This window comes from Rhinopithecus roxellana, chromosome 1 (assembly GCF_007565055.1).
Source record: "Rhinopithecus roxellana isolate Shanxi Qingling chromosome 1, ASM756505v1, whole genome shotgun sequence".
In the NCBI taxonomy this organism is placed as follows: Eukaryota; Metazoa; Chordata; class Mammalia; order Primates; family Cercopithecidae; genus Rhinopithecus; species Rhinopithecus roxellana.
The window spans coordinates 52,631,106-52,658,156 of NC_044549.1; the positions used below are offsets into that span (position 1 = coordinate 52,631,106).

The window sequence follows — 27,051 nt, forward strand, 5'->3', positions numbered from 1 at the left end:
AGATGGAAGCCCCCACCTCTGAGCCCACTTTCCTGGGACTCAGTCTCAGCAAGCTGTAGCTGGGGGCATGATAAGAAAAGAAAAACTGACACCTGCCCCTCCTAGGAAACTAATCCCCTGACCAAGAGCTGGGGGTGAGGGAATCCTGTGATCTTGGAGGAACCAGTCGGGAGTGGAGCCCCACCTCACTGGGGTGGAGGTCGGGGAGGACGGGCATCTTATTTCACATTCCACAGGCCCTTGTTCTTCCCAGATGTTAGCAGGTTTTCTCTAGTAAACGCTTCTTCATTTGCTGTGTGCCCTTGGAACCATCCCAGAGATTTTAAACGGCTGTGTGTGTGTTTCATGGGGAAGCCTGTGGCCTCCTTACACTGTCCTGCAGAACTGGCACCTCCGGCTGGTTTTTGACGTGTGGGGGTGTGAGCCCTTTCAAGAGAAAATAGAGATCTCTATTTTTGTGTGAAACACCCTCTGTTTAATAAGTTTTTTAATTCAGTTTTTTTGTTTGGTGTTTGGGGTGATTTCGAAAACCTTCCTTCAGTGTTTGATGTTAGTCTCCAGCTGTCTTGCGTAGAGGATGCTTTCTCAGTGCTGTGCCTCGGGGAGGGGGAGGGAGTCCCGCTGTTCCTGTTCTTCCCAGAGGCAGACCCTTGGATAGCAAGACGCCCTCAACACTTGGGATCACGCGTGTGGTTGGAGGACGCTGGAGGAGGCAAGGAGCCTGAGACCACAGGCAGTGTCCCCTAAGCATTCTTATCCCCTCATAGAAGAAAGAACAATTCCCCAGCTCTTCCTCCAGCCATGCCAGTGAGAACCTTACATCTTAATTCTGACTGCTTGACATATGCCTTGTTTTGTTTACTTTTAGAAATTAATAAAAACTTCCCCGTTGAGTTCCAAGTTAGGGAAAATGTGTACAGTGCCAGTGAAACCAGGGCACGCTCTCATTCACATTTACCTTGCACCTATCATTTTGTGCAAGCCCTGAGGGTAGACTTGTGACCAGAGGGAGACCTTTTCTCCAGGAACAAGAGTTCCTCGAGGTTGGTGATGAACTAGGCTGCCGCTGTAGATAGTGAGCTCCCTGTCTCTGGAGGCATTTGAGCAGAAGCTGGGACACTTGTCTGAAAGACTCAAGGTGGGATTCCACCATAGGAGTCAAGTCTCCCAGGAGACTTTTAAACCCCTCTTGAATCCTAAAATGCTGCAATTCTAGCAGTGTCTCTGCAGTTCTGTTTTACACGTGGCCACAGGAGAGCTCTGGCACTCTCTTTCTGGATTGTGGAATGGCCCCTGGCCGGGTTAAGTGACACAGAGTGCCCATTGCAGGCAGGACCCGGGACGAGTCTCCCCTATGGCAAGCAGCAGCCCATGCCACAGGCCCTGCGAACTGCTCTGGTCCAGAAGTTTCCTTCCATGGAGGCGCCCTGCCCACTGGGGTCTTCACCTCCCTTCATTTCAGGCTTGTGCCAAAGACCCTCGCAACTCCAATCGGGCCCTGGTTCCTCTGGTCTCTTCTGAAGCCTGCAGGAGGAATTTTCCAGGGAGTATTGACGTCAGCAGCAGGTCCTGGTTGCTTCAGAAACAGTTGCAGGCGGCTGTTTCTGAGGGTTGTCTACACGTGGCTGTGGCTTTTTCCAGCTGCTGAGCAGCAGCACAGAGATAGACAAGCCCCCGGCGCTCCCTGGTTAGCTCACAGAAAGGGTTTCTTTCCTTCCTGTTGATACATATTCAGCACGCAAAGATGGCTTGTGGGCATTGTGGCTTTGGAGTGTCTCTGGGGGGCTCCCTGGGGCTCACGCAGCAGGGGTCCTGTGGAGGTATTTATCCCTACACAGTGGGCATGGGCTATGCAGGGCTGTGATGGATTTTGCTCACACAGCCCCAGAACTCTCTGTAAGGGCCTTTATTTTGTTTTTGGCTGGTTTGCACATGGGAGTGTTTATCCTATTTAAACCTAGGGTTTCCTTCTCAATGATTCTTTACGTTTCAATCAAGTCCTCCAGGCAGAACCCATGAGATGACCAGAGCAGGGGAAGGAGCCTGCTGGGCACTTTACATTTCCCATTAATTTGTGCACTCAGCGACACTGGAGTGCTTATCGTGTGCCAGGTGCTGTGCTGGGCACTGCTGATTCAGGAGAGAATGAAGCCAGGGGGCCCAGCTCCTGTGAGCTGTGGCTGCATCTCTCCATCTCCTGGGTCCTGTGAGGCGCAGCCAGACATGGGGCCATTGTTCAGGTGAGGATGCGTGTCCAGGATGAGTGGGGAGTGGTTGGCAACTGCAGGGCCTGAAGTCAGGTGCATCCCCCTTTTCCCTGAGACTGATCTGTGGACAGTAGTCCACGTCCCCAGTCCTCGCCCTTGGGAAGATCACAGGGCTGGCCAGGTGCCTGTGTGAAGTTTCATCCAGCGCCCAGGCCAGGGCCCCACTCAGTGCCTGTGATTTTCATGTAACCTTAGGTCCTTACCTGCTGGCCTTGAGGGTGGGTAATCAGGGGCACACTCACTTGGCACTGTCTGGCCCATCACGTGACATTGATAAGCAGCCTGCAGGAAATGGAAGCCGATGGCTCCGTGACATTCAAAAATAGCTGCAAGGTCCCTTATCCCCTGCACTCGCCACCTGTCAGGGGACAAGTCTGAAATGTGATCAGGGCTCCAGGAAGTGGGGGCTGAGATGATGTGGGCAGAGCCTTGGGGCCTGGCAAGCTCTGAGGTATTTGACAGTTTCAGCCCCCACGTATGCAGAGCTGCCTCTGGCTGCACTCAGCGTCTTAATGAGCAATGACACATTTGTCATCTCATCTCTGACTTGACAGAACTTTCCCCTCGGCTCAGTGTTTCCCAATGTTCTCAGGTGGCACCTTCAACACTCAGAAATTAAAATTCATTCTGGGCATGGGTCACCACTACCTCCTTCCCCTTGCAAACGTTCTCCTGTGTGTCAGTCAAGAAGCAGATGTGTCTGGAAAGCACAGAGAAGCTGTGTGGTGTGAGCCACCATGCACAGTGTAGTTAGGAGCGGGTGCAGGGTTCCGCTCTGCCACCAGCTAGCGGCCAAGTGCCCTCCATTACCCAAGCCTCCAGAGTGGCCTAGTGGGCGCCCCCTTACAGCATCTCTGTGGGGTACACTTAGCCACTGTGCACCAGCCTGAGGAGCAGGCCACGCTTCGAGGGCTCCAGAAATGGTGGCTGGATGCCCATCCCCTGGGAAATCGAGTGGAAGAGCAATTGATTTCCCCACTGCCATTTTAGGTCTTTGTTTAAAAAGGGCAAGTGGTTCTTCTAAAGGAGAAAAAAGAAAGAGAAAAAGCCCTTCCCTGCATTACCCTGTGTTGCCCTGTGTGAGGCTCCTCAGTCGGTGCACTATGGAATTTCTTCACATTGTGAGGGACCTGCCCACTCCTGACAGCAGTAACTATAGTAGGAGTTTCAGGTTGGAGACTTAAATTGGGTTCTCAAAGAAAGCTCTCATTACTCTCTGTAATTTTTCAATGAGTTTTCTTTGAGAGAAATGTAATAACCTGGGGTGAATCAGCCCCAGCAAAACCAGAAACCTGGTGGCTCCTGGACCCTGCTTCTCAGCCCATACTTGACACTAGGCTCATGTGGCGATGGCTCCAGTCACAAAGCTATTGTTTTGTAGTATAAGCATGACGTCTACTCCGGGATCTTTATTCACCTACTGTAAGTCATTGTGTGGAATAACCCAGGCATGCTTTTTGTGTATTGATATACACACAATGATATCATTGATGTACACATAGTGATATAATTGATATACACATAATGATATCATTACACGGGTGGTGTGTGTAGCTCGGGCCAGCTTGTTGATCCTCCATACCGCCAGCCAGCCGTGGGCTTGGGCTCTTCTCAGCTAGGCCTTTGCTTTTGTCCACTCTCCCTCCTCCCCAGCACCGTAGTTCCGTCCTGGCTGCAGGAGGCCTCCAGCCCCATTCCCCTGGGAAGTGCAGAGTTGAGGGAGGAGCCTAAATTGGGAGTTAGGGTATTTGGTTCTATCCTCAGCTCTGCCTTTTCAAAGCCATATCCTTGTCCCGTCATCTGGGCCTCAGTTAACTCATTTGTACATTGAAGAGGTTGGACCAGAATCAGCACTTTCCAAATAAGTGAAGGTCCATTAGGTTTGCAGGCGATTTTCAGAATTTCCAAGTCTTAACAAAGCTGGTTTTACTCTGTAAAGCTGAGCAGGCTGGAGTACCAGGTTCCATGACCTTATCCAGAATTACTCAGAGCAGCGGCCCTGGATCTTCATCCAATCAAGGCATGCTTATAGGAGGCTAGACTGTACCAGATGCTGAGCTGAGTCCCAAGGGCATGTGAGTGCTGGTGACAGCCTGGAGGGGAAGGCCGAGTGTACTGTGGGTCCCATCAACACTGATGGCACCTGGCAGGCCCAGCCCCCGAGAGAGGGGAGAGGTGCTGGAGGAGCTGACATGGATGAGGGAAGACTGTTCTGAGGAAAGACACTGGACCTGGGCCTGAAGGATGACTTGGAGCCAGCAGGTGGAGGCTGGGGAAACAGTCCAGGTCTTTAAGATGGGCTTCGAGGTCCGGAGGCAGGCAGGCAGCAGCTAGCTGTCTGTATGAGTGAGAGAGAAGGCCTGCGTGGCTGGAGCATAAGTGTAGTGGGGGAGTGTGCTATGCGTGGATTCTGGAGCGGAGGCAGGGGCCGGGCCATACCAGGCTTTACAGGGTGTGCTAAGGCTTTGAGCTCATTCTCAGAGCACTGGGCAGTTGTTGAAAGGTTGATGTTGGGTGTGATGTGATCCTATTTGGTTGTCACCTTTGGGTCAGAAACCTTATTTTTATTTTATTTTATTTTTGTAGCTTCTTGATATTGAAACTCTAGCTTTTCAAACCCTGAAGTGCTTACTTTAAAACCCCTTGCTCCCCACCCCTTGAATACGAGACCACAAAGAGCAAGCAACAAAGCCAGGCCCAGATAGAGGAGTGGGTGGGGCAGCTGGCTGGACTCGCCTCATGGCCTGTCCCTGCTTGCCCAGCTCCAAGACCACCTGGGTGAAATATGCGTCTAAGCAGTAAGACAAGCTGTGTGAATTCCATCATAAACAGACACGTTACTTGTGTGAATGCCCATCTTCTGCAGCATCAGAGGGTGATTGTGCTGTACTTTCTTAGGGGAGAGAGTCTTGAAGGTAGAATCCCTAAAAGTGGGTAGAGAGAAAAGGATTAGAAGGTGGGCTCTTGCCTTGAGCCCAGGAGTTTGAGGTTATAGTGAGCTGTGATCCCGTCACTATACTCCAGCCTTGGGGACAGAGTGAGACCCTGTCTCTAAAAATAATAAATACAATAAATAAATGTTAAAAGGGTCTTTGGCAGTGAAAAAGCTGGAAAAAACTAGCTCTGATTTGTTCATTCACTCACAACACCTTGGCAGTCACTGCTTCACACAGAGCTGGGGATGTGATGAGACACAAAGATGAGCGAGATGCACATAGCTCACACTGGGGTGGCCTTGGCTCCCAGGCTCTGTGGTTCCGTCAGTGTGATTGAGACTTCCTGTGCAAGCTGCCATTGGAAAGCATCTGCCTCGTTTTCTGCCAGCCCCTGACTTGCAGTTTCACAGAAGACCCCACAGAGTGCTTCTCTACCACCAGGGCTGCAGCAGCAGGTGGCCAGCTCAGGATGTGGCATCCTGGGACTGCCTCCTCACTCTGCCCTGAAGTTGGTGCATGTCCCAAGGCTGCTGACTGGCCCCCTTGGAGCAGCTTCCATTTTCTTCTCTTTGTAAAATGTGCAAGTGGAGATCAATGCTCTGTGAGATCCAGCCTGGCACTAATGTGTTATATCCCAAGCCCATCTCCTGGCCAGCAGTGGGGCTCATGACGAGAGGTGGGTAAGGCACTATCTGGTATAGGATTTCCCTTGTCCACTGCTTCCCAGTGCTGGCCTGGAGGGCTCTGCCACTGGCATCCCATGAGGTGATAGGCTGTGCTGAGGGCGAGGTGCTGCTCACGGACCTGAGCAGGGGGGCGCCCTGCAGCTGCATAACCCAGTACCCACCCCTCCACCACTGCCCCAATGTTGCAGGTGCACCCTTTGCTCCCGGGCTCATCCACCATCATGATCCATGATTTGTGCCTCATCTTCCCAGCCCCAGCCAAGGCTGTGGTTTACGTGTCGGACATTCAGGAGCTGTACATCCGTGTGGTAGACAAGGTCAGTGGAAGCTTCATGACGGGGCACCCTCGGCTGACCTGGAGGAACTGGGAGGGAGGGGACTGTGGGAAGAATGTTCCACATGGCCTTTGCTTTTTGCTCCTGGAGTGTGCATCCCTTCCCCTGTGAGCTTGCAGAGCTTTCTCCCATCTCCTTCACCCCATGTGGAGGATCCAGAGTCCCTTCAGTAAGGGACTTCTTCCTCCCAGGTGATATCCCCACGAGGGATAAATCTGGCAGTAAATCCTGCTGGAAGTTGTCTCTAAATTAGCCATGACCTGGGAATTCCATGTCTTCTGGCCAGTATAGGTTATTAACCAGCCAGGCACATGCCCTGCTGAGCATGAATTTTCTTCCCAGAATATAGGTTTTGGGTTCTCTGGGGTTTCAGTGGCAAATGAGCACAACTCACCCATGCCAAGCACCGTGGAAAAAAGAGACAAGGAATAGATCTCGGTTTATCTTTCACATCAATAGGGAATTTTTATTACTCCAAATATCTGAGGTAACTGAAGCTGGGCTTCCAGAGGGTTGCGATCAGGTTCCTCAGTGGATAGAAGGGCTGGTAATTAAAAGGGGAGTGTTCATGCGACTTAGGCTTCTTAAGAAGCTAATATGCTCTGCCCAGCCCCACATACTCCTCTTATAGTCTCATTTTCACTGCTGTTTGCTAATCATCTGTTTCTTCACTGTGTATTTCTGATTCTCATTTCCTAAAGTTCTTAGTATATTATACACTGCCAGGTGTGAGCTGTTCAGTCAATGAGCATTTATTGAGCTCCTACTGGATGCTGCTGTTCTGAGTGGTGTCTCATCTCCCTAATTAGTGTATTAGTTATTTAAGAGTAGAATGTGGAATTTATGCCTCTAAGTATCCCCAAGCTCCCCCTCATCAATTTTCATTTGCTGACTAGCTGATAGTCCAGAAGTCAACCTGGGTGACTCTCCTGATTCCCAGGTCTGTGGATTGAGGTTGGTGATGCTATCTCAGAAAGTCATGGGGCACCATAGATGGTAGGATTGGTCTTTTGGAGGCCACCTCTGAACCTCTGTCCCCATGATGCAGGTGGAGATTGGGAAGACAGTGAAGGCATATGTCCGCGTGCTGGACTTGCACAAGAAGCCCTTCCTGGCCAAATACTTCCCCTTCATGGACCTGAAGCTCCGAGCAGCCTCCCCGATCATTACATTGGTGTGAGTTCCCTAGGGGTCAGAGGAGGGCACCTCAGAGACAGTGCTGACCCCAGCTGCAGCCTTTCCCACGGGGTGGTCTTGGAGAAGTCCCAGCCCTTCCCTCTGTTTCAGGGCCCTTGATGAAGTCCTTGACAACTACACCATCACATTCCTCATCCACGGCGTGACCATCGGCCAGACCAGTCTAACTGCAAGTGTGACCAATAAAGCTGGACAGAGAATCAACTCAGCCCCACAACAGATTGAAGTAAGACGGGTTTTTCCCACACTATGTGGGATCAGCCCAGTGCTGGGGGTTGGAGGTGTCTTTATAGTTGGGGGTATCTTTATAGTACAGTCCAGGAAGCTACTGTGGAGAAGCCATATAAAAGTCTGTGTGCCACAATGTCCTCTCATCAAAAGGCAGCTGTTACTAGCTCCAGGGTTCTGGGAGGCAACAAAGTTGGACTGGCAGAACCGGAGGGAGGGGGCCAAGTGACTTTACTTTTCCTCTGTGACGTGGGGGATTGTGCGGCTCAGAGAAGGGGTGTGCCTGGTCACATGGCAAGGGGACACACTAGGACCATTCCCAGAAAGCACTGACTGGGTGGAAGTTTAGACAGATGCTGGCTTATGTGTACAAGAACTCCTTAACTATTGATCCTGAGCCATAGAACAGGCGCTTTGAGGGCACTGGGCACCTGTCACAGGGGCTGCGTGAGCAGAGGTGTCATAAAGGGAACTCCTGAAGTAGGTGATTCCTGGATGAGGGGAGCTTTGAGGTCCCCGCACCGGCTCAGTGTGTGGTATGGGGCTGTCTCGGGAGATTAGGTTATGACAGGAGCCCCACTGCAGCCATAGGCCACAGCAGTTGTGGCCCAGGCATCATCTGAAGTCTATACACAGCAGCAGCGTTAAACCAGCCCTACCAGCATCCTCCCTGCGTCTGGGCCACGTGGGGGCTGGTGAGCGTCATTAATCTATGATCCAAAGCAGGTGGGTGCCATCTGTGTCTCTAGATGGAGGTGCACCTTTCTTCTTCTGGTGATGAGAAATTTGTTTCTGCCCATCAATAGCATAGCTGCAGAGACCGATACTCCCGCACAAGTAGCACCCTGGCCACCTCCTGCGTTCACTCACCTACTCCTGCCAGGCAGGCACTTGTAGGGGTTGCAGGAGGAGCAGGTGGGGGCTTCACCTGCTCCACAGAGTGGCATTGACATCCCTGGTCTCCTCCCAGGCTAATCCGGAGGGTGTGCTAGGAGAAGAGCAACCTCTGGGGCTCTGGGTGCTCCCATATCGGCAGGGCTACCCTGTGGGGCTACCTCTGGCTCCGCAGGCCAGGTGGCTGGGGATGTACATTGCTAATGTGTCCCCAGCCTTGCTGACATTGCTGCTTAGTGACCACACACTGAGAACCGCTGCTCTAAGGGGATGGCTTAACTGCATAAAAGCCATCTCTCCAAGGGGATGGCCCAGCTTTTGGAGTTTAGCATCTAGGGAAAGTGAAACACAGTCACAAACAGAAGAACACACCCCAGAGAACCAGGGAGCCTCGGCCAGTGACTAGGAGACAGCCCCCAGCACTGGCCCAGGACCCTGGCCCCTCTGGTCACTGCTCAAAGAGGGGTGATGTCCATGCCCCAAGTTTTCCTCTCATGAAACATGTAGCATGTGAGTTATGCTCAATGCCATGGGCTTGGGGCACAGCAGTCCTTTCTCTCCTGTGTCTCCCAACAGGTCTTTCCCCCATTCAGGCTGGTGCCCAGGAAGGTGACACTGCTTATCGGGGCCACGATGCAGGTGAGAGCCGGGAGGCCATGTCCTGCTCCAGCCCCAGTGCAGGCCACCACCCGGTTCCCGCTGCCTGTGGCTCTGCATGCAGTGACTGGGAGAAGAAGGCAGAAGCCACCTGCACTGGGGCCCTGGCTCTCTGAGTGGGAGGTGTGGGCTGCCTGGCATGACGGGCACTGACACACCGCTCTTTCCTCCCTGTTCAGGTCACCTCCGAGGGCGGCCCCCAGCCTCAGTCCAACATCCTTTTCTCCATCAGCAATGAGAGCGTTGCGCTGGTGAGTGCTGCCGGGCTGGTACGAGGCCTCGCCGTCGGGAACGGCACTGTGTCTGGGCTCGTGCAGGCAGTGGATGCAGAGACCGGCAAGGTGGTCATCATCTCTCAGGTAACAGGCATGCTATTGGAGACCGGCACTCTCTGAACCCGCTGGGATGGCCAGCTCTGGCGATGGGCCCACTGCTTCCCAGGGCAGCTGTGCCTGGGCCAAAAGCCTCTTTTACTGTGTTTGGGTTCTGCCTCTGAGGACCACCCCTCTCCAAGGGTACTGCTTCGGCCCCCTGGGTCTGCAGTCCCTGCCGGGACCCTAGTGCAGGACAGCCCTGCCAATATGCACCCAGACCCCCAGTGGTTGCTCTTCTCCAGGCTGAGTCTCCCAGTCCTTCCAGCTGCTCCTTACGAGGCAGGGTGTTCAGCAACCCCCAGCCCCAAAGGGCCCTTCCAGTGGAGGATGATGGCAGTTGTGGTGAGAGCAGGCGCTGCTCTGAGCACTTTGCCTTCATCTCCTTGAGTCCTCTCAGGGCTCAGGGCTAAAATCAGGGCCTTTGCATTCTCCCTGACCTTCTTCGCCAGCAGTGACTTGCTGAAGCATCTTGGAAGGCTGCTTTGGGGTTCCACTCACAGCTGCGCCAGAAACTTGGTCTGTAGGAAGAGCCTTCTGTGATGTGTAATGCAACTGTGGACAGAAACCCGTTTCAGAGTCAGTCATCCCATTCCTCATAAGAACTAGGTCCCCTGGAAGCAGTCTGTGCAGTCCTGAGTTCAGAGCCTGTAAACAGAGCGCCCCGGGAGCTGGCGAGTGCACCGCCCCAGACAAGGTGCAGGGAAGTCCTTGTTCTCGGAGGCTGACTTTGATCACTGAGTTCATTGATTTACTCCTTTTCCCAGTGTGTATCAATTTTGAAGACAAAGAGAAAGCCTTGGGGATGTAAAAACCTGTGCTAGGGATGGGGCAGAGTTCAGATGGGCTTCCTGGAGCGTGACATTCAGGACCACAGGAGACTGTATGTTTTTTTTTCTCTAAAAAGGAGTGCATCCTCAGGAGCTGGCTGGTTTTTCTCCTAAGGGCGTAGGTAAAGGGCAACGTCCTAGAAATTCAGCAAGAGGGGCACAGGGCCCTGCGTTTTCCTTGTCTTTGTGGTCTAACCTTTCTGGGCACTCTCCCTTCTAGGTCCCCCATCTGGCGAGTTGGGGAGGTGCTGGGGAAAGGCCCTGGTGGTCTTGGCAGGTGGAGGGGCTGCACCGCCAGCCCTATCTGAAAGGCATGTTCTTGAGCCCGGGCAGGCAGGGGCTTCACAACTGTGGCCCCTTGTCCAGTTCCATCTGTCCAATCCAGGTCACACAGCCAGCACCCCAAGGCCACGGGGTGGGCCAGGGCTAGCAGGAGGAGACTGAACAGAAGGATGAGTGACAGGAGGGGAATGGGTTTCTATCAAGCACCTACTGTGTGCCAGGCATTAGCCCAAGTCATGAGACTCAGAAGATGGGCTCAGCATGAGCATGGCAAAAGGCCTAAGGGTTTTAATAGCCTCAGTTCAGCATGACTCAGCAGCACTAGGAAGAAGCCAGGAGACTTAGTCTTTGGCCAGATTAATAGGAGTGTGGAGTTAAGAATTAAAGAGGTTATAAATTCTGATCAGACTCTACAGGGCTCCTGCATTCGTCCCTGTACTCTGCTCAGTCAGAGACAGGCAGGCTGGATTTGGGGTTGGGAGGGCCTGGAGACCTGTTGCTTGAGGGCAGCCAGGCCTAAGGAAGAGCAGGCACCAGTCCCCGGCCCCAAGTCTGCAGTGCTAACCCGGAGCAGCTGGATCAGACAGGGCGGCAGCCTCAGAGGACTGGACTGGGACCTGTGGGGCCTTGGGAGAGGCAGTGGCTGGCCCATGAGGGCGAGCCGCCCACAAAGCCAGGCCTCCCGGGGCAGAGGAGCATGGTGCTGGTCATCCTGAGGGGCCTTCTCGCCACAGATTCTGAGCCACAGCCTCCTTCCCTTGAGGGGTCCCTTCCTGAAACATCCCTGGCCAGCACAGCATCCCCGCACCTAAGTGCCAGCCTCTTTCCCCAGGACCTCGTGCAGGTGGAGGTGCTGCTACTACGGGCCGTGAGAATCCGCGCCCCCATCATGCGGATGAGGACAGGCACCCAGGTAAGCTGACCTCCTGGGCTCTGAATGCTGGTTCCCGAAGAGCCACTGCTGGAACCCTGTCCTCAAGTTAGAGTGCTTCTCCACCTCCTCCATCTCCCTGGCCCAGGTGTCTAGGGCCTGCTTCTCACCTGTCCCCGCCCAGGGAGACACCCTCCATTGCTCTCTGGTAGCCACTGATGGAAGGTCTGCTTCCTGCTGGCCTGTCACCTTCCCACATCTGGAACAGCACCAGATGCCTAACAGGAGCACAGTGACTGTGGCACTTACTCCACTCCATGCTGTCTTGGACATTAATCCATTTGGTGTTCATAGCAGCCCTGGGAGGTTGGTGTCAGAACCATCTTGGTGTTGCAGATGAACAAATGAACACACAGAAAGCTTAAGGCCCGTGCCCAGGGCCACACAGCTAGGAAGTGGTAGCACTGGGAGTGGACTGGGCAGCCTGGCACGGCATCTGCTATGGCCTTTTGCCGTCTTGCCTCCACCTGCGCCCTCAAACCAACTCAGCAAATAGAGACTAAAGGAGCTGGGGACCGCACCCACGCATGCCCTGTGAGCAGGGACCCTGGCTAGATTAGGAGAGAGGGGCCTGGAGGAACCAGCACTGTGAGGCAGTGCGAGCTGTGCTGTTGGTGGACCTATGGCCTCCTAGAGCTCCAGGGACTCCTTCCAGAAATGAGTCTCTTGGCCATGGAGAGGCACAGCCCGCTGCAGGGGAGGGACAGTGTGAGGAAAACAGTCCCACCTCTGGTTTACTCGTTTGATATTTCATCAAAATTCCCAAACCTGGGCCGTGCTCTTCTCTGGTTGGGGAAGAATTGGGTTCATCTTCCACTGCTTGAAGGAGGCAGCAAAGCTTCTGGGGGCATTCCCAGTGCTGGGAACTACTGCTTCTGACTTCTCCCCCGCAGATGCCTGTGTATGTCACCGGCATCACCAACCACCAGAACCCTTTCTCCTTTGGCAATGCTGTGCCAGGCCTGACCTTCCACTGGTCTGTCACCAAGCGGGACGTCCTGGACCTCCGAGGGCGGCACCACGAGGTAGGTAACTATCTCCCTAGAGCTCACCTCCCAGCCCTGTCCCAGGCCAGCACCCCGAGGGTCAGGGAGGGTTCCTGCCACATTGTCTCAGAGGAGGTCCTCATCCTCACACCTAGAGAGGCCCTCCCTCTTTCTTCCCTCTCCCGAGGCTCATTGGGACTCCCTTCTCTCAAATGCTAACCACGCAGACAGAGTGAGTAGGTGCCTCTCCTGACAGAAGCGGCTGTGTGAGGAAATCACAAAAGTCCTGGGAGGTCAGAGTCTGTAGCTTCTGACCATTTTCTGAGATGATGCCTGGCAGCCCTCCGTTTCTTTTGGTTCATCCCAGAAGCCAAACTCCCCTTCCCTTAGCCCAGCGAGGGGCCCTGGCTCCTCCTGAGATGTCAGAACTGGAAGGTGCCGGGGAGGCTACTAAGTCCCTCTGTGTTAACTGAGGCCAGAAACAGGAAGGGACTTGCCCAGGGTTGCCCAGCAAGCCAGTGGGGAAATGGGACTGGACACCAGCCCCTGTGACTCTAGGCTCAAGCCCAGGTGGGCCTTGGACACACAGGACCCAAGTGGAGGGTGGCTTGAAAGGTCGCCCCCTGCCTCATTCAGGAACAGTGGGGATGGAGGCCTGGAAAGAGACCCAAACCCGGGGATAGGATTTCCTAAAGGTTGTCTGAAGCTTGTCTAGTGTAGGACTAATGCCCCCCGCAACCCCACCCAGTGGGAACAGGGTCCTGTCCCTGGTGCCTGGGGGCTCCCCCACATTGCCCCCATGGAGCATAAGCAGTGAGACTTACTAACAGATATCCCAAAACAAAGCAGTCTGCAGGGACACACTGCAAAACCCAGCATCGCTCTGGGTGACCTACAAGCACTGAAGTCTGAGGGACATCCTGTCATGAAGGCCCCTGGCTTATGTGGGTGGGCCCAGTGTTTTCCAAATGCATCTGTGCACGTTGTGCGATGCAGGCAGGGCAGGACCTGGGCACCCATGCTGGGGAAGCCAGGTCTGCACAGCTCTGGGGTTAGCAGACCCAACCCGGGCAGGAAGGCAGGGCCCTTGAGAACAGGCCAACAGCTGCCAGGACCAGAGGGCTGGGGGGTCTGGGCCTACTGTCCGGCTCTGCCTTTTTGAGGACACAGGGACCTGGGCCTTACACCTGAAAATGTGTTTGATGTCTTCCAGGCGTCGATCCGACTCCCGTCACAGTACAACTTTGCCATGAACGTGCTTGGCCGGGTGAAAGGCCGGACCGGGCTGAGGGTGGTGGTCAAGGCTATGGACCCCACATCAGGGCAGCTGTATGGCCTGGCTAGAGAACTCTCGGATGAGATCCAAGTCCAGGTAGGAGGCAGGTGGACAGGCCACAGGGAAGGGGGAGAGGAAGTGCCAGCTGCCCAATCCTCCTCCAGAGCCACATGTTGCATGGGCAGAGGCTGGGAGACCTGAGAAGCTCTCAGTCCGTGGGGTTGACAGTGGCCCATCGCAGTGGGGTAAGCATCCGAGTGTGACTGGTGCTGTGGGAGCCCAGAGGTAGGGTCAAGCAAAGGCTTCACTGAAGAGTAATGTTTCCGGATGGGAGGGGCTGGCAAAGGCCTGGAGGTGGGAACTCACTTGATGTGCGGCCAAAAGAGCAAAAAATTCTGAGCTTGGGGCTCCCTGTGTCTTAGTGGCCATTAATTTCATCATCTGTGTTTATTTAACACACATAGAGCACCCAACAGAGGCTGGGGCACCCTTACACGTTTTTCAGTATTGCTGCCTCCAGTCCTCAGGTGAAGCCTGCTGGGCAGGGGCTGAAGGGGCTGCCACCTGCTAATGCGCCTGAGGCGGGGAGGGTCAAGGTCACAGGGTAAGTGGGGAATGGCCTCAAGAGGCCGGGGTACTGTGACCTGTCCACATTTGGAAAACAGCCTCAGAGAGGGAGGGGCCTTGTTCAGAACCAGGGGGTCAGGACTGAGTCTAGCGGTTCTCCTGCCTGGGGTGCAGCCCTGGGTCTGTATCCGGCCTGTCCCTGCTACTTACAGGATGGGATCTGGGTGAGCTCCTGCCTCTCTGGGCCCCTCTGCAAGGTAGGGAGTTGGCAAATTTGTTCTGAAGAGCAATTTTGTCTTCAAGGGCCTCGTTCTGCTCCTCTGGACCTCAGTAACCCGTAGGTGCTCCTAAGCTGTAAAGAAAAACAAAAAATGTTCCCTATATGTCCCAAAACAGTTTCTAGTCCCCTCCTCAAGAAGAAATAAACTATGTCTAACCCAAGCACCTCCCTGATCAGGGACAAAGAAGCAAACTTTTCAAGAAAGAAAACACCCACAAAAAAACCCCACCGATTTGCCAACCCCTCACTCCTGCCTGCACGTGTGCGCGCGCGCACACACACACACACACACAGACACATATACGTACATAAACACGTATACAGACACACAGGTCCACATGCACATCCCCACACTCACCAAGTGCATGTTCTTTGTTAAAAAGAAGTAAGTTCTGGAGCCTATCATGGAATTAAAGGCAGGGCTTTGCAGCTTCCAAATTCTGTGACCTCAGTTGGGTCACTTGACAGCTCTGTGCCTCTGTTGCCCTATCTCACAGCAGGTGGAGTTTGAGTAAATCAGAAACTAGAGAATCTGGATCCAGCCTACAAATGTGTTTTATTTGGCTCACTCAGGCCTTTGAGACAGCTTGTTGTCATGTAAAGATAGGAAGATTCTATGTGAAAATCTAAGATGCAGCATGTCCTAAAGATATGGTGTCTGCCACAGCAAAATCAGCAGGCAATGAGAAGCAACCTTGACTCCATTAGAGCTGCGCTGTCCAGTTTGCCACAGGCCCCACCACTCCCTGTTGTCTCCCTGACAGTGAGATCAAGAATCAGTTGCCGTTTACCATGGGGCTTGTGCTGTTGCTTTTCTTCTAGTTAACAGGAAAGTGGGAAATCTCTTACAACTCCCCCTCCATCTAAAGAGAGAAGATAGGAATGCATGGTTTAAAAAAAATAGGAGGAACCCTATTTGTGAATGTATTTACCGGGCAGTAAGTGTGTCTGTGTCAGACTCAGTGAGGTGGCTTCCCTGTGGATGCCGGAAGGGGGCATACAAGTCAACCTTATCTCACCTGACACTGAAACCCCACCCAGCTTCCAAAGTCTATTTCTCACCATTTGGGAAGTGCTGCCCCTCCTGTCACCTCATATGGAGCCCACAACTCTCAAGACAGGCGTGGAGAGGGTGTTAGTTTTGGACCATGCACCCAAGGAAATCTAGGCTTACCTGAACAGAGCACAGAGGAGCCGGGAGGGACAGAATCAGGCCATCTTCCTCTTGGAGAATCACTTGTCAGATCCGATGATACTGGCCATGGCCCAGGGCTCAGGCCCTAGGGGCATCCACCTGGTCTGATCAGAGGCCAGTGGGGAGCTCAGGGCACAGCTTTACCTGCCAGCTAGTGACTGCCCCTGAACCAGGCTGGGAGGCCACATAGGCAGCAGCAGCCCCAAGGGGCCTTAGAGAGGGGACTTACACAGGTGGTGGACACATCTGAAGTCTTACAGAGAAGGGGTCTGGAGTTCCCAGGCAGGTGTTGCTGCTGTGGGCTCGGGGAGCTACCAGGGCCTTGGAGCACCTGGGCGTCCCAGGATCAGATCTGAGCCGATCTCATGAGGCTGATCATCTGCTAGACTGAGCTCCTCACCAGGCCCTTGTGTGTGTCTATGTGGATCCTGCAAGAACATGGTCAGAGCCAGCCAGAGGGACCTGGGAGGTAGAATGGAGGTTGTTCTGAGACGGTGGCAATGAGGAGAAGGATGTCTCTGTGAGAGGAAGGAGCAGTTAGGTGGTGCCTTGCCCAGGCTCAGTCCTGGCACAGTTACCCTGAGCAAGATCCTGTTGCTGGAGTTGTGCGTGCTGCCCTCCGAGCTCACATCCTAGCAGGTAAAGTTCTCCCTCACTGGGCACGGAGGGAGAGGCCTGTGTTTCCAGGCTCCTTGAAGGAGCTCCCATTAGGCTACACAAACATGAGGCTGCCTGCCTTTTCTCATCATATCTTTGGTGTGTGTGTGTGTGTGTGTGTGTATTAGGGTCTTGCTCGGCTGTTCAGACTGGAGTGCAAGCCTTAGCCTCCCAAGTAGCTGGGACTAGAGTTGCACACTCCTTGTCTGGCTAATTTTTAAAATTATTTTATAGAGACTGGGGGTTTGCTGTGTTGCCTTGGCTGAGCTACTGCACCCGGCCACACCTTTGGCCTCTTAAAGGTCAGCCCTTCACATCATGTCACCAGTGACCTGACAGGCGAGAAAGCTGCTTTTCTCCTCTCTTGCCCCTCCTCGACTCTTGCTGCTAGGAGAGAAGCAGACACCTGGCCTGGATGTGACTCCAGTGCCCCATCGGAGGTGAAACTTGCCCTCTCTTGCAGGTGTTTGAGAAGCTGCAGCTGCTCAACCCTGAAATAGAAGCAGAACAAATATTAATGTCGCCCAACTCATATATAAAGCTGCAGACAAACAGGTACGTGACTCAGCTCTTATTTCCAGCAAAGCTGTGTGGCTGTACTTGCATCCGACAGCTCATGTGTCGACACTGTCAGGAGCCATGGGTGCTTTCAGGGAGGTTTTCTCCTGTTGTGCTTGGAATGGGTGAGGCCTCTGCCTGCTCCTTCTCTTCTCTGTGGTGTTTCTCTGCTTCTTGAAATCACTTCTCACTGTGGGTCTCTTTTTCCTCTTTGTAGCCTAGAAACATTTTTATGCAAGCTACTAAAATTCAATCTTTAAAAGGGAAAAAAACACCAGCTTAGAAGTGTTGTGTTTCAAGACTTGCCACTCAGAGTGTAGCTGATGAGCCAGAAGCATCAGCATCACCAGGAAGAGGAGATGCAGCTCTCAGGCTCCACCCAAGACCTGCCCAAGGAGAAGCTGTACTCTAGGGAGATCCCCAGGCGAGGGGGCCACACAGTAACGCTTGAGAAGAGCTGTTTAAAGCTCTTCTGCAAACATAATTCCTACCTTTGATTCCAAAAGGATGCCTTTCATAACAGTGGCTTGTATTTGAATGGCAGTTGCCAAGCGGGAGACTCCACGGGCCACAGGATACTTACTTGTTGCATGAAACACATGCATGTTTTCATTCAGCCAAAAGTAACAAAGTGCCAGGCTCCATGCTGGGCTCCAGGAACGCAGATATGGGTGACATAGGGTGCCCTGGAGGAGGGTAGCAGGAGAATGCTATTATAAAGCAAGGTGTAGTATTCAAGCCAGAGCCCAAAGAAGGGTGCTGTCCATGGAGGTTTAGGGGAGGCATGTCCCAGGTGGAGATGTTCGGGCTGGAGTTCTTGAAGGATGAGTAAGAGTTCCCTAGGTTAAGAGGAAGGGGTTGGTGGGGAAATAATGTTTAGGCAGAAGCAATAACATTTGCTCCTAGTCATCTATAGGGCTGTGGAAGAGACAGAGATGATGGGAACTAGCCCTGGGAGCTGGAGGCCTTTCCTTCCTGGGTTTCTTTATTATATTAATAAATATGTAAAAGGGTAAAAAATATGGCATAATTTGCTTCCTACCCAGTGCATAGTATCAGTAGTTTGCTAACAGTTTTCTTAGCAGGTAGCCTGTTTTTATCCTGTTGACAGTCCTTAGAAATAGGACAAGGCAGGATCATTGCACACCTTTTACCATGTAAGAAGTCAATGCTGAGAGAAGAGGGGACATAATGTGCACACAGTTGGCGGCAGGACATGTTGGGACCGGCTTTGGATTCTGTCAGACTCAAAGCCCCATCCTTCACTATGCCAGGCTGCCTTGCTTCAGTAAATTGAGAACAATTTGCTGCAGAAATGATATTTTACAGTAAATGTCCCATGGAGCTGATGAAAGAAACTACCCTCACAGTCTCTCCCTCCCTGCTGGCCGACCCACGGCAGGCACTGCTCTGGGAAGAGTGAGAAGCCACACTTTGCTCGGAACCATTGGATTTCTGAATTAGTTTTCCATGGGTGACTGATGAAGCCTCAGACAACTGACAGCACATGGTCCTGAGGCCCGTGGGGCCAAGATTGGGCCTTTTTCACCTCCAAGGAGCATGGGGAGCCACAGGCTCTTAGATCTCCTGGCATTGTATCCAGGCCCACTCTCACTACTGCCGTCTACAAAAACAGCTCTATTTTGTTTTCCAAAGGGATGGTGCAGCCTCTCTGAGCTACCGCGTCCTGGATGGACCTGAAAAGGTTCCAGTCGTGCATGTTGATGAGAAAGGCTTTCTAGCATCAGGGTCTATGATCGGGACATCCACCATCGAAGTGATTGCACAAGAGCCCTTTGGGGCCAACCAAACCATCATTGTTGCCGTAAAGGTAGAGTTGTATTCTCCTCCTTTTTGGAGTAATGAAAGCAATAGCACTGAGGTAGTATGCCTCTCAGGTGTAAAAGTGAATATATTCACCTTCCAGCTGAGAAACTGTAGATAGGAATTTAAGAGTAACTCAGGGGCAAAGGTCCTAGGTAGATAAAAAGCTACAGCATCTTCTGGTCATCAGAGCCGAAGATCCTTGGGAGATCATTGATTCCAAGTACTTCATTTCATAGATGAGGCCCAGCGAGGTCCATGATTGGCATAAGGTTACAGAACTGGGACTGGCACCACAGCTTCCAGACTGGAGTGCCGGTGCTCCACCCACCGTGCTTGGCCACTGATGTTATCACCACCACCCATGGTGGAGCTCCTGCTCTGGGCCAGCCCAGTGCCTAGAACATGATCTGTTCTTAAGAGCATTGGATGATATGCTCGGTATCTACTATAGTAAAGTTATGACATCCAGTACATGACATCTGCTGTGGTTTTGAGAATGAGGTGGCCCATTTTCCAGACAAGGAGACTGAGGCTCAGAGTGGGAGTGACTTGCTCAAGGTTGCATGGGAATTGAGAGATGGGGTCTGTCTGCTTTGGGCAGTGTCCTTCTACCATATCATGGTACTGCCCTCTGCCATTCTGTGTTCCTTAGGGATGGGACCTTCTCCATCAGCATCCCTGGGTCAGGTCCTGGGGTTTTGCTGAATGGAATTTTCTTTCCATGTCTCATCACCACTTGCTGAACCCTGGATGACAGAAGACACACACTCACTTAAATCTTTAGACTCTGCCTGGGTCACAGACCTTTTTCATTAATTCACATCTTCTGTTTCAAAGTGAGTGCCTGGTAGCAGATCCCCCGCTCTAGTTTTTGGTGAGTGAAAGTGACTGATTGCTCATCCTATTTCAACAAATACGTATTGAGCACTAGCTGTATACCAGACACTGCACCACTGAACTTTGTCAAAGAAGTTCAGACCTTTGGAGCACTAGTTTTTGAGCCAGGATAGATTTTCACCTGGACTCAGAGAAACAAGGGCTGCTGTTTATGGAGCTTGGGTTCTTGGGCTCCAGAAATCCCCATTTCCCTCCTTGACCTGGTGGCCTGCAGGCACACTGTGACATGCTTAGAGCTTCCCCTGCGATCCAGAAGGACGTTGTTTCTTTAAATGCCCCGAGAGCCAGGTTCTCTGAAGAAACTGGATATTTGCAGCCCAGGGGGCCCTCTCGCAATATGAATAGCGATCTCATTTTTCCAAGTCATGGATTGGGACACTCCTGGGTAGGTTTTCTCATAGTGAAGCCAGTCTGCTGTGTTGGGAGGTAAGAACCTTGTCACTAAGTTGGGACACTCTGGGGAGTGTGGCCTTTACTCCTCTCAGGATCCCTAAGTCCAGCCCCACATTGTTCCTGAAGTGGATCCTCCTGGGGGCAGGCGTCCCCTCCTTGAGAGGTAGGTTTTGCTGGAGGCCAGTCCCTGGCACTGAATCCTCATCATACCTGTATGTTGTCCTTTAGGTATCCCCTGTTTCCTACCTGAGGGTTTCCATGAGCCCTGTCCTGCACACCCAGAACAAGGAGGCCCTGGTGGCTGTGCCTTTGGGAATGACCGTGACCTTCACTGTCCACTTCCACGACAACTCTGGAGATGTCTTCCATGCTTACAATTCGGTCCTCAACTTTGCCACTAACAGGTAGGATGTGGGCGAGGGTCATTTCTCCTATAAAGTCCTGTCTGGTACCTGGTAGAGACAACTGGGGATAACACAGAAAGGCTGCTGCTATTGAAGGAAGATGTGTGTTACTTCAGTTTCCAAGAGATGTGGGCATGCTGCACCATGCAGGGCCACAAGGAAGCACCACTGCCCTCGGGGGATGCAGACCATCTCAGAGGAAGACAGACAGGCATCAGCCCCCAAAGGAGGAAGTAGGGTGTGGGGAAGCTCCAGGGAGTGCGCCCCAAGGCACAGGAGATTGGCACTTCAGCCCCGGCTGCCCACAGATCCTGCCACGGTTGTGTTTCCCTGTTGCTGAATGCATTCAAAGACAGGTGTCAAGGGTGTTGCCTTATGGAAAGAACTAGGGTTTAGAGTCAGGCCTGGTTCTAGCCACAGCTCTGCCCTTTGTGGGCCCTGTGAGCAGGTCACCATCCAAAAATCTGTTTCCACACCTATCATGTTGGGCAATGTGGCCTAGGTTCCAGGGCTTTCCTTCAGCTGAGGGAGTGGGTCATGAGGACCTCTGGCAAACCATGGTGCTCTGTGTGTGTGCACAGAATTGCCATCTGTCAGTTTAGGGCATGTCCTGGAGGAAATGGAGCCCAGTTCTCCCAGCCCTTTGGCTGCACTGCAGGTCATTCTGGCCTTCTTGTGGCAGGAGCACCTGATAGAGACCCAGTCAGCACTCAGGATCAAAAGGTGTGGTGGAGGCAAGGATGCAGCCACGATCCCTAACCCAAACTATCACCCCACGCAGTCCACACTTCTGCACCAAAGCTGCCATTGCCAACATTGAGCACCTGCCCTGTGACAGGTGCCTCCTCACTGCTGACCTCATGTAATACTCACACCAGGCCTGTGTCGCGGGCACGTGATGATCCCCATTTTTCAGAGGAGGAAAGGGCAGAGGCTGCTTCTGCAGTCAGGTTGCATAGTAAGGGCAGCCTTCCCTTTCTGGTGTGTCCAGTTCTCTGGTGGGAAGAACGTAGGGAAGCACTCTGGATCTCTTTCCCCTCGGGGCCTCAGTTTCCTTTCTGGAATGCCGGAATGATGCTGCTGCCACTGCCTAGCTGCGGGCTGTGTGTGCTTTCTGGGGTGACAAGTGAGGAGGCCTGTGCCATCTGCCTGCAGTGGTCCCTCGTCTGGGGCTGCTGTTTGGTAACCTTGAGTTGGGGGCCACAACTAGGACCTCAGTCAGTCGAATGTTTTGCTCAGCAGAGGACCTGGACTACGTTTCTCCCTCTGGGAGTTGGAGGCTTCTTTACCGAGACTGAGAGCAAGCCCTCCTTTCTCTCCTGTGCCTAGAGACGACTTTGTGCAGATCGGGAAGGGCCCCACCAACAACACCTGCGTTGTCCGCACAGTCAGTGTGGGCCTGACACTGCTCCGTGTGTGGGACGCAGAGCACCCAGGCCTCTCGGACTTTGTGCCCCTGCCTGTCCTACAGGCCATCTCCCCAGAGCTGTCCGGGGCCATGGTGGTGGGGGACGTGCTCTGTCTGGCCACTGTTCTGACCAGCCTGGAAGGTAAGACAGATCCTGAGCCAGGGAACCTGTGGAGTCATGGACGCTTGCAAAGCTGAGTGGGGGCTACCCGGGCGGTGGCTCGGCGCCAGTCACGGGGGCCTGCAGGCAGACCTGCAGGATACTCAGGAGCAGTGCTCCAAAACTGCTGCCCAGAGACCAGATCCAGCCTGTGCCTGTTTTCTGCAAGGAAATTTTTGTTGACACTCAGCTGCACCATGCATTTATGTATGGTCAGTGGCTGTTGTCACCCTACCACTGCCAGATTGTGTGGTCATAGCAAAGATCATATGGGCTGCATAACCCAAATGCTTATGTCCGACCTTCAGAGAAAGCATTTGCCGGCCCTTTTCTGGAACAGCTCCGCCCGGAGGGCGTCCCCTGCTCCTGTGGGGCATCCTGCCTCTGCACAGTCTCACACAGTTCCTCTAGCCAGGAGACACACGGATCTCCGCTGCTGCTGAGGAACTGAATTCACCATTTTAGTGAATTCTGTGGGAAGTGGCCGCCACCGTGGACAGCACAGGCTAGGAGACTTAAGCAAAGAAGGACATTGGGCTAAATCAGTGGCTTCCAAATTTCAGCCATGCGCAGGTGACCTGTAGTACATCTGTGGAACACATGTACAATTATTTACTTAGTTTTTATTTTCAAATTGTCTCCACCTTGTTTTTGTTTTTTTACCTTACTAAATTCATTTTAAAAGGAGATGAAATACTACCTTTAAGGAAAAACAAATATAATTTGCCATAAATAGATTATGGTTGAGTCCTTTAATTGTATTTATTATATAATGTGATTAGCTTTTAACTCAGAAGTGTATGTGGTGAAAGCTCTGAGCCTCACACCTGCTGTCTGTTTGCTAAAAAGGAATTGATAAGGCAACGAAGGAATGGGGAGGGCTGTGCTTTGGGGAAGGAGCTACAGAGGGCAGGGCCTGGCAGCAGCACCAGACCATTCCTGGGCAGGGGTCAGCTAAAGCTTCATGCCAGGATGATCAGGAAATTCCAGGCAGGGAGTTGTGGGTCAGGGAGAGCAGGTGCTACGGGCCACAGCCCTGTAGAGGGTGGGTGCAGCAGGGTAGGAAAGCTGATGGCTCCAGGTGGCTGAAGCCAGGAGCATGACCCGCACTGGGGCAGGCAGTGTGGCTGTCTCCTGAGGCTGCTGAGTGAGCCCCCGTTGGGGTAGTGGCAGCCAGTGAGGAGGCTGGCTTATCATCCAGGTGAGCTGGGCTTTGACTGGAGTGTCCAGCTATGGGAAGGGGGTGACGTCACATCCATGTTTCCTCTCCAGGCCTCTCGGGAACCTGGAGCTCCTCGGCCAACAGCATCCTCCACATAGACCCCAAGACGGGTGTGGCTGTGGCACGGGCCGTGGGATCTGTAACAGTTTACTACGAGGTCGCTGGGCACCTGAGGACCTACAAGGAGGTAGGCCTCAAGCAGCCGGAGGCACAAGTGACTCAGTGGCCTGTGAGGCGGGCCTGACCTTCTGGGAGGATTATGAAGACTTTTCCTTTTAGAGAAAAGCCATCTGAGGGCTTGGGGTCTGGGAGTCATGAGTCTGGGACTGGCCACTTGCTGACTCTGACATGGGGACAAGCTCCCTTTTCTTTCTAGGCCTCAGTCTTCCCATGTTCAAGAGGGTGTGATGTGGACAGGCAGCCTTGTAGGGTGGATTCCAGCTCCCATGGGCTTGGTTCTGGCAGCCCTAGAGTGGGCACTTCCTGGGAGCCGGTGCTTCCCCGTCACCTGCAAGGTTAAGACTCCCTGTGCAAGTCACTTTTTGAGTCTGGAGGCAACAAAACCTCTCTCTTCCATTCATCTCCAGTTAGGAATGAATCAGTGGGCCAAGTCTGACTGAGATCCAAATGCATCTCATTTTTAGAGGCAGCATGTGCTTTACAGAACCTAGCAGTTTAACCTAATAGTTTGCATATTTAGTGCTGCAGCTCTGCGGTTTGGGCGAGCCAGTTGCAGACAGAGGCATCCTCTGACAATACAGCTGTGCTCTCCTGGAAAGAGCCTCCGATCAGGGGATGGGGTGGCATGGACAAAGGTGTGCAAGGTTCAAGGGCAGAGCATGGGGGGCTGGAACAGAGGGTGTGGGAGAAGCATGGTCTGGCTTTGTGATCAGATCAGAAAATGCACCGGATTCCGGGCAGTTTGGTGCAGGTTGACGGTGCGGCATCTAGAGCCAGATGGTCTAGGTCAAATCCCAGCTTGGCCACTACAAGGCTATGACTGAGCAATCACTGAGTCTCGCTATGCCCTGGTTTTCTTGTCTATATAATGAGGATGATAGTGTTGTGAGGATTCAGTGAGTTAGCATGTGGGAAACCCCTAGGGTGGTGCTCAGCCCATAGCCAGTGCTCAGCAGAAATTAACTGTTGCTGCTCCTGTTCCAGGGTGAAGGGGTAGAAGCTTATGCCACACTCAGTGGAATTTTTTAAACAGTGCTATAGACCAAGGCTGTGTTTGCTGAGGTTACCTGGCTCCTGGAGGAGCTTGAGAGAGCAGTGGCTGCAGGGTAACTGGCCAGAGACTGAGGCCAGGCCCTCAGCTGGGTTCATTGGGTGTGGCAGAATCTAAAGGCAGGTTTGGGAGAGATGGGAGGGAGGGAGGCACATCAGAGCTCCATGAGCATCCAGAAGTGGGGCTGGAGGGGAGGAAGGGCTTGGGGTGACCAGGCTGCTACTGGTCCTTTGTTGAGAGGGGCACACAGAGGTGAGTAGGCCTGCAGGGAGGTGAGGAGCCTGGGCCAGGGAGCTAGAGATGTCACAGCTCTCCCAGGTGAGGCAGGGGGCACAGCTGGGTGGGTGCGGCAGGAGCACTGTGAAGAAGGCTGGACGGGGGGAGGCTCACTCCAGAGGTGGCTTCTGAAGCCCTGGGAGTGGGTGGGAGCGCACGGGCACTGCAGGAGTGCAGGTAGGAAAGGGACCAGGAGGCCTTGGGCACTCTCTGAGGGTGGACAGGGAGGAAGGGGAGAGGAGAGCCAGAGTTGGGGGGTCCCAGGCTAGGGAGTGGGACACAGCCTCTGTCAGTCCCTGGAGGTGGATGGTGGTGAGCCCTGAGAGGAGGCCCCGTGAGTTTGACAGTGATGCAGGCCTGGTCACCTACACATCCCTGGGAGCTGCAGGGGCTTCGATCCCATCCCTGCTCTGAAGTTCACCTACTGGTAGAAACCAGATCCCCAGAGGCAGGGACCGCTGGTGCCTGCTGAGAGAGGGAGGGGGGCCTTCAGCTGCAGGAAGTGGCCTTGGGCCTGAAGGGTGGATGGGGCTGGGCTCTGCAGAGAAGGTGGGAGGGTGTCCTAGCCAAGGGATTGCAGGGGGGTCACCAGCCTGGGGCTGTTTGGATGTGGCCAGGTGCAGGATGGGGCCCACGAGGAACAGCTAGGAAAATCTGGGCAGACTGGATTCTGGTTGGGGTGCGGTGCTGTACTACAGAGAAGTAATCCTGGCTGTCCCAAGAGCCAAAATCCTCAGCCCACCCAGATCAATTAATGAATTCAGGCCCGCTGCTCAGCGTCCAGTCGGCTGCTGGGAGAAGCAGCTTATTCAATGGGAGAACTGAGCTGTGAAGTCTGACTAGACTGGGCTCAAACCCCCTCTCTGCTACATTCTAGCAAGGCATTTAGGCTTTGAGCCTCAGTGTTGCCACCTGTGAAATGGGTGACACTGTGTCACAGACTGCAGGGTGAGGTCGTGGAAACGCTCAGCATGGACCGGGACATAGGCGGCGCTCCATGAAGCTTCCTTGGCTCCCTCTCTAGGTCGTGGTCGGTGTCCCTCAGAGGATTATGGCCCGTCACCTCCACCCTATCCAGACCAGCTTCCAGGAGGCTACAGCCTCCAAAGTGATTGTTGCCGTGGGAGACAGAAGTTCTAACCTGAGAGGTACTTAATGAGGGGCTTGGGCGGTCTTCAGAGTACCTGGGAGCAGGGAGGTGGCTTCCTGTGTCCTCCGGATGGAGTTTGTCTGCTTTTCCTATTCACACTCACACCAACTCCAGAGAGGGCATTTAGCCCCCACTCGTCCACTCCTTCCAGCGTTTCTGAACTTGGAGTCCTCCAAAAGCTGAGCCAGCGAAAGGAATCTTCATAATGGAGCCCAGCTCCCAGAAGGTGCCTGTTCTGCACTAGAAATGTGACTTCAGCCCAAGGGCACCCTAGCAAAGAAAGCCACAATTTCCCACCATGAATCCCAGAAACTAATGAATTAGCAGGACTGGTTGCTGGTTTTAATTTTTGTAATGACCTCTCCCAGGTCATGCATAGAATGTTGAATCCCATCCCCGCCCATGACAGCCCTGAACAGCAGCTGCCAGAAATAAGTAAGTCAACAGGGCTGTTTTCTTACACCACTTCACTGGCAGAGTGAAGCACCGCCCTTCTCGTCCTAATTAATGAGGCATCTCTGTTCCATCATGGCAGCCTCTGCTCCTTCCTCAGCACAAGTGGACAGCACTGTGCCATTGCCAAAATGCTGCTCAGGTGTTAGTGGAGAACTAGTGCCCTCCGAATGTGCAGAAGTAAATTGCCATTTCCCCTGCTGACAGGGACAGAAGTCAGGCATTAGTGGGCCCGGCCCGTCTGCTGTGCCCCTGGATACAAGGTCTGGAACAGATGCTGAAATTCTGACTTGAAGCTCCCTGTGATGCCGAATGGCGCCCTCTTCCATATGATGTGTCCTTGGCTTTACCAATCTTGGCTGCATCTCAAAACTTTGAGCAGCCCTGAGGCCCTGCTGGAAGACATGCAAAGGCAGGTGGCATTTGCGGCCCAGCCAGCCTGTGCAGGCCTGGTGGAATTCGGTGTGGTGGCTATCGGGCCTGGCCCACACCCTCTC

General features: G+C 53.3%; 1 protein-coding gene across 3 annotated transcripts in view; it reads left to right on the top strand.

The window, feature by feature from the left end:
• NUP210 (nucleoporin 210) overlaps window positions 1–27,051 on the top strand; it is a 102,420-nt gene that overhangs the window by 69,540 nt on the left and 5,829 nt on the right. For 2 of the 3 annotated variants that reach the window (XM_030926731.1, XM_030926774.1), the window contains 14 exons: window positions 6,078–6,206; window positions 7,273–7,400; window positions 7,512–7,647; window positions 9,120–9,182; window positions 9,380–9,559; window positions 11,516–11,596; window positions 12,508–12,639; window positions 13,814–13,972; window positions 17,039–17,130; window positions 18,790–18,964; window positions 20,479–20,654; window positions 21,984–22,204; window positions 23,495–23,631; window positions 25,976–26,099. In XM_030926731.1, coding sequence (XP_030782591.1) covers window positions 6,078–6,206; window positions 7,273–7,400; window positions 7,512–7,647; window positions 9,120–9,182; window positions 9,380–9,559; window positions 11,516–11,596; window positions 12,508–12,639; window positions 13,814–13,972; window positions 17,039–17,130; window positions 18,790–18,964; window positions 20,479–20,654; window positions 21,984–22,204; window positions 23,495–23,631; window positions 25,976–26,099 — 1,933 coding nt within the window. Of the gene's footprint in view, window positions 1–6,077; window positions 6,207–7,272; window positions 7,401–7,511; window positions 7,648–9,119; window positions 9,183–9,379; window positions 9,560–11,515; window positions 11,597–12,507; window positions 12,640–13,813; window positions 13,973–17,038; window positions 17,131–18,789; window positions 18,965–20,478; window positions 20,655–21,983; window positions 22,205–23,494; window positions 23,632–25,975; window positions 26,100–26,761; window positions 26,965–27,051 lie in introns of those variants that run through there. The other variant, XM_030926827.1, reaches the window with a different exon arrangement.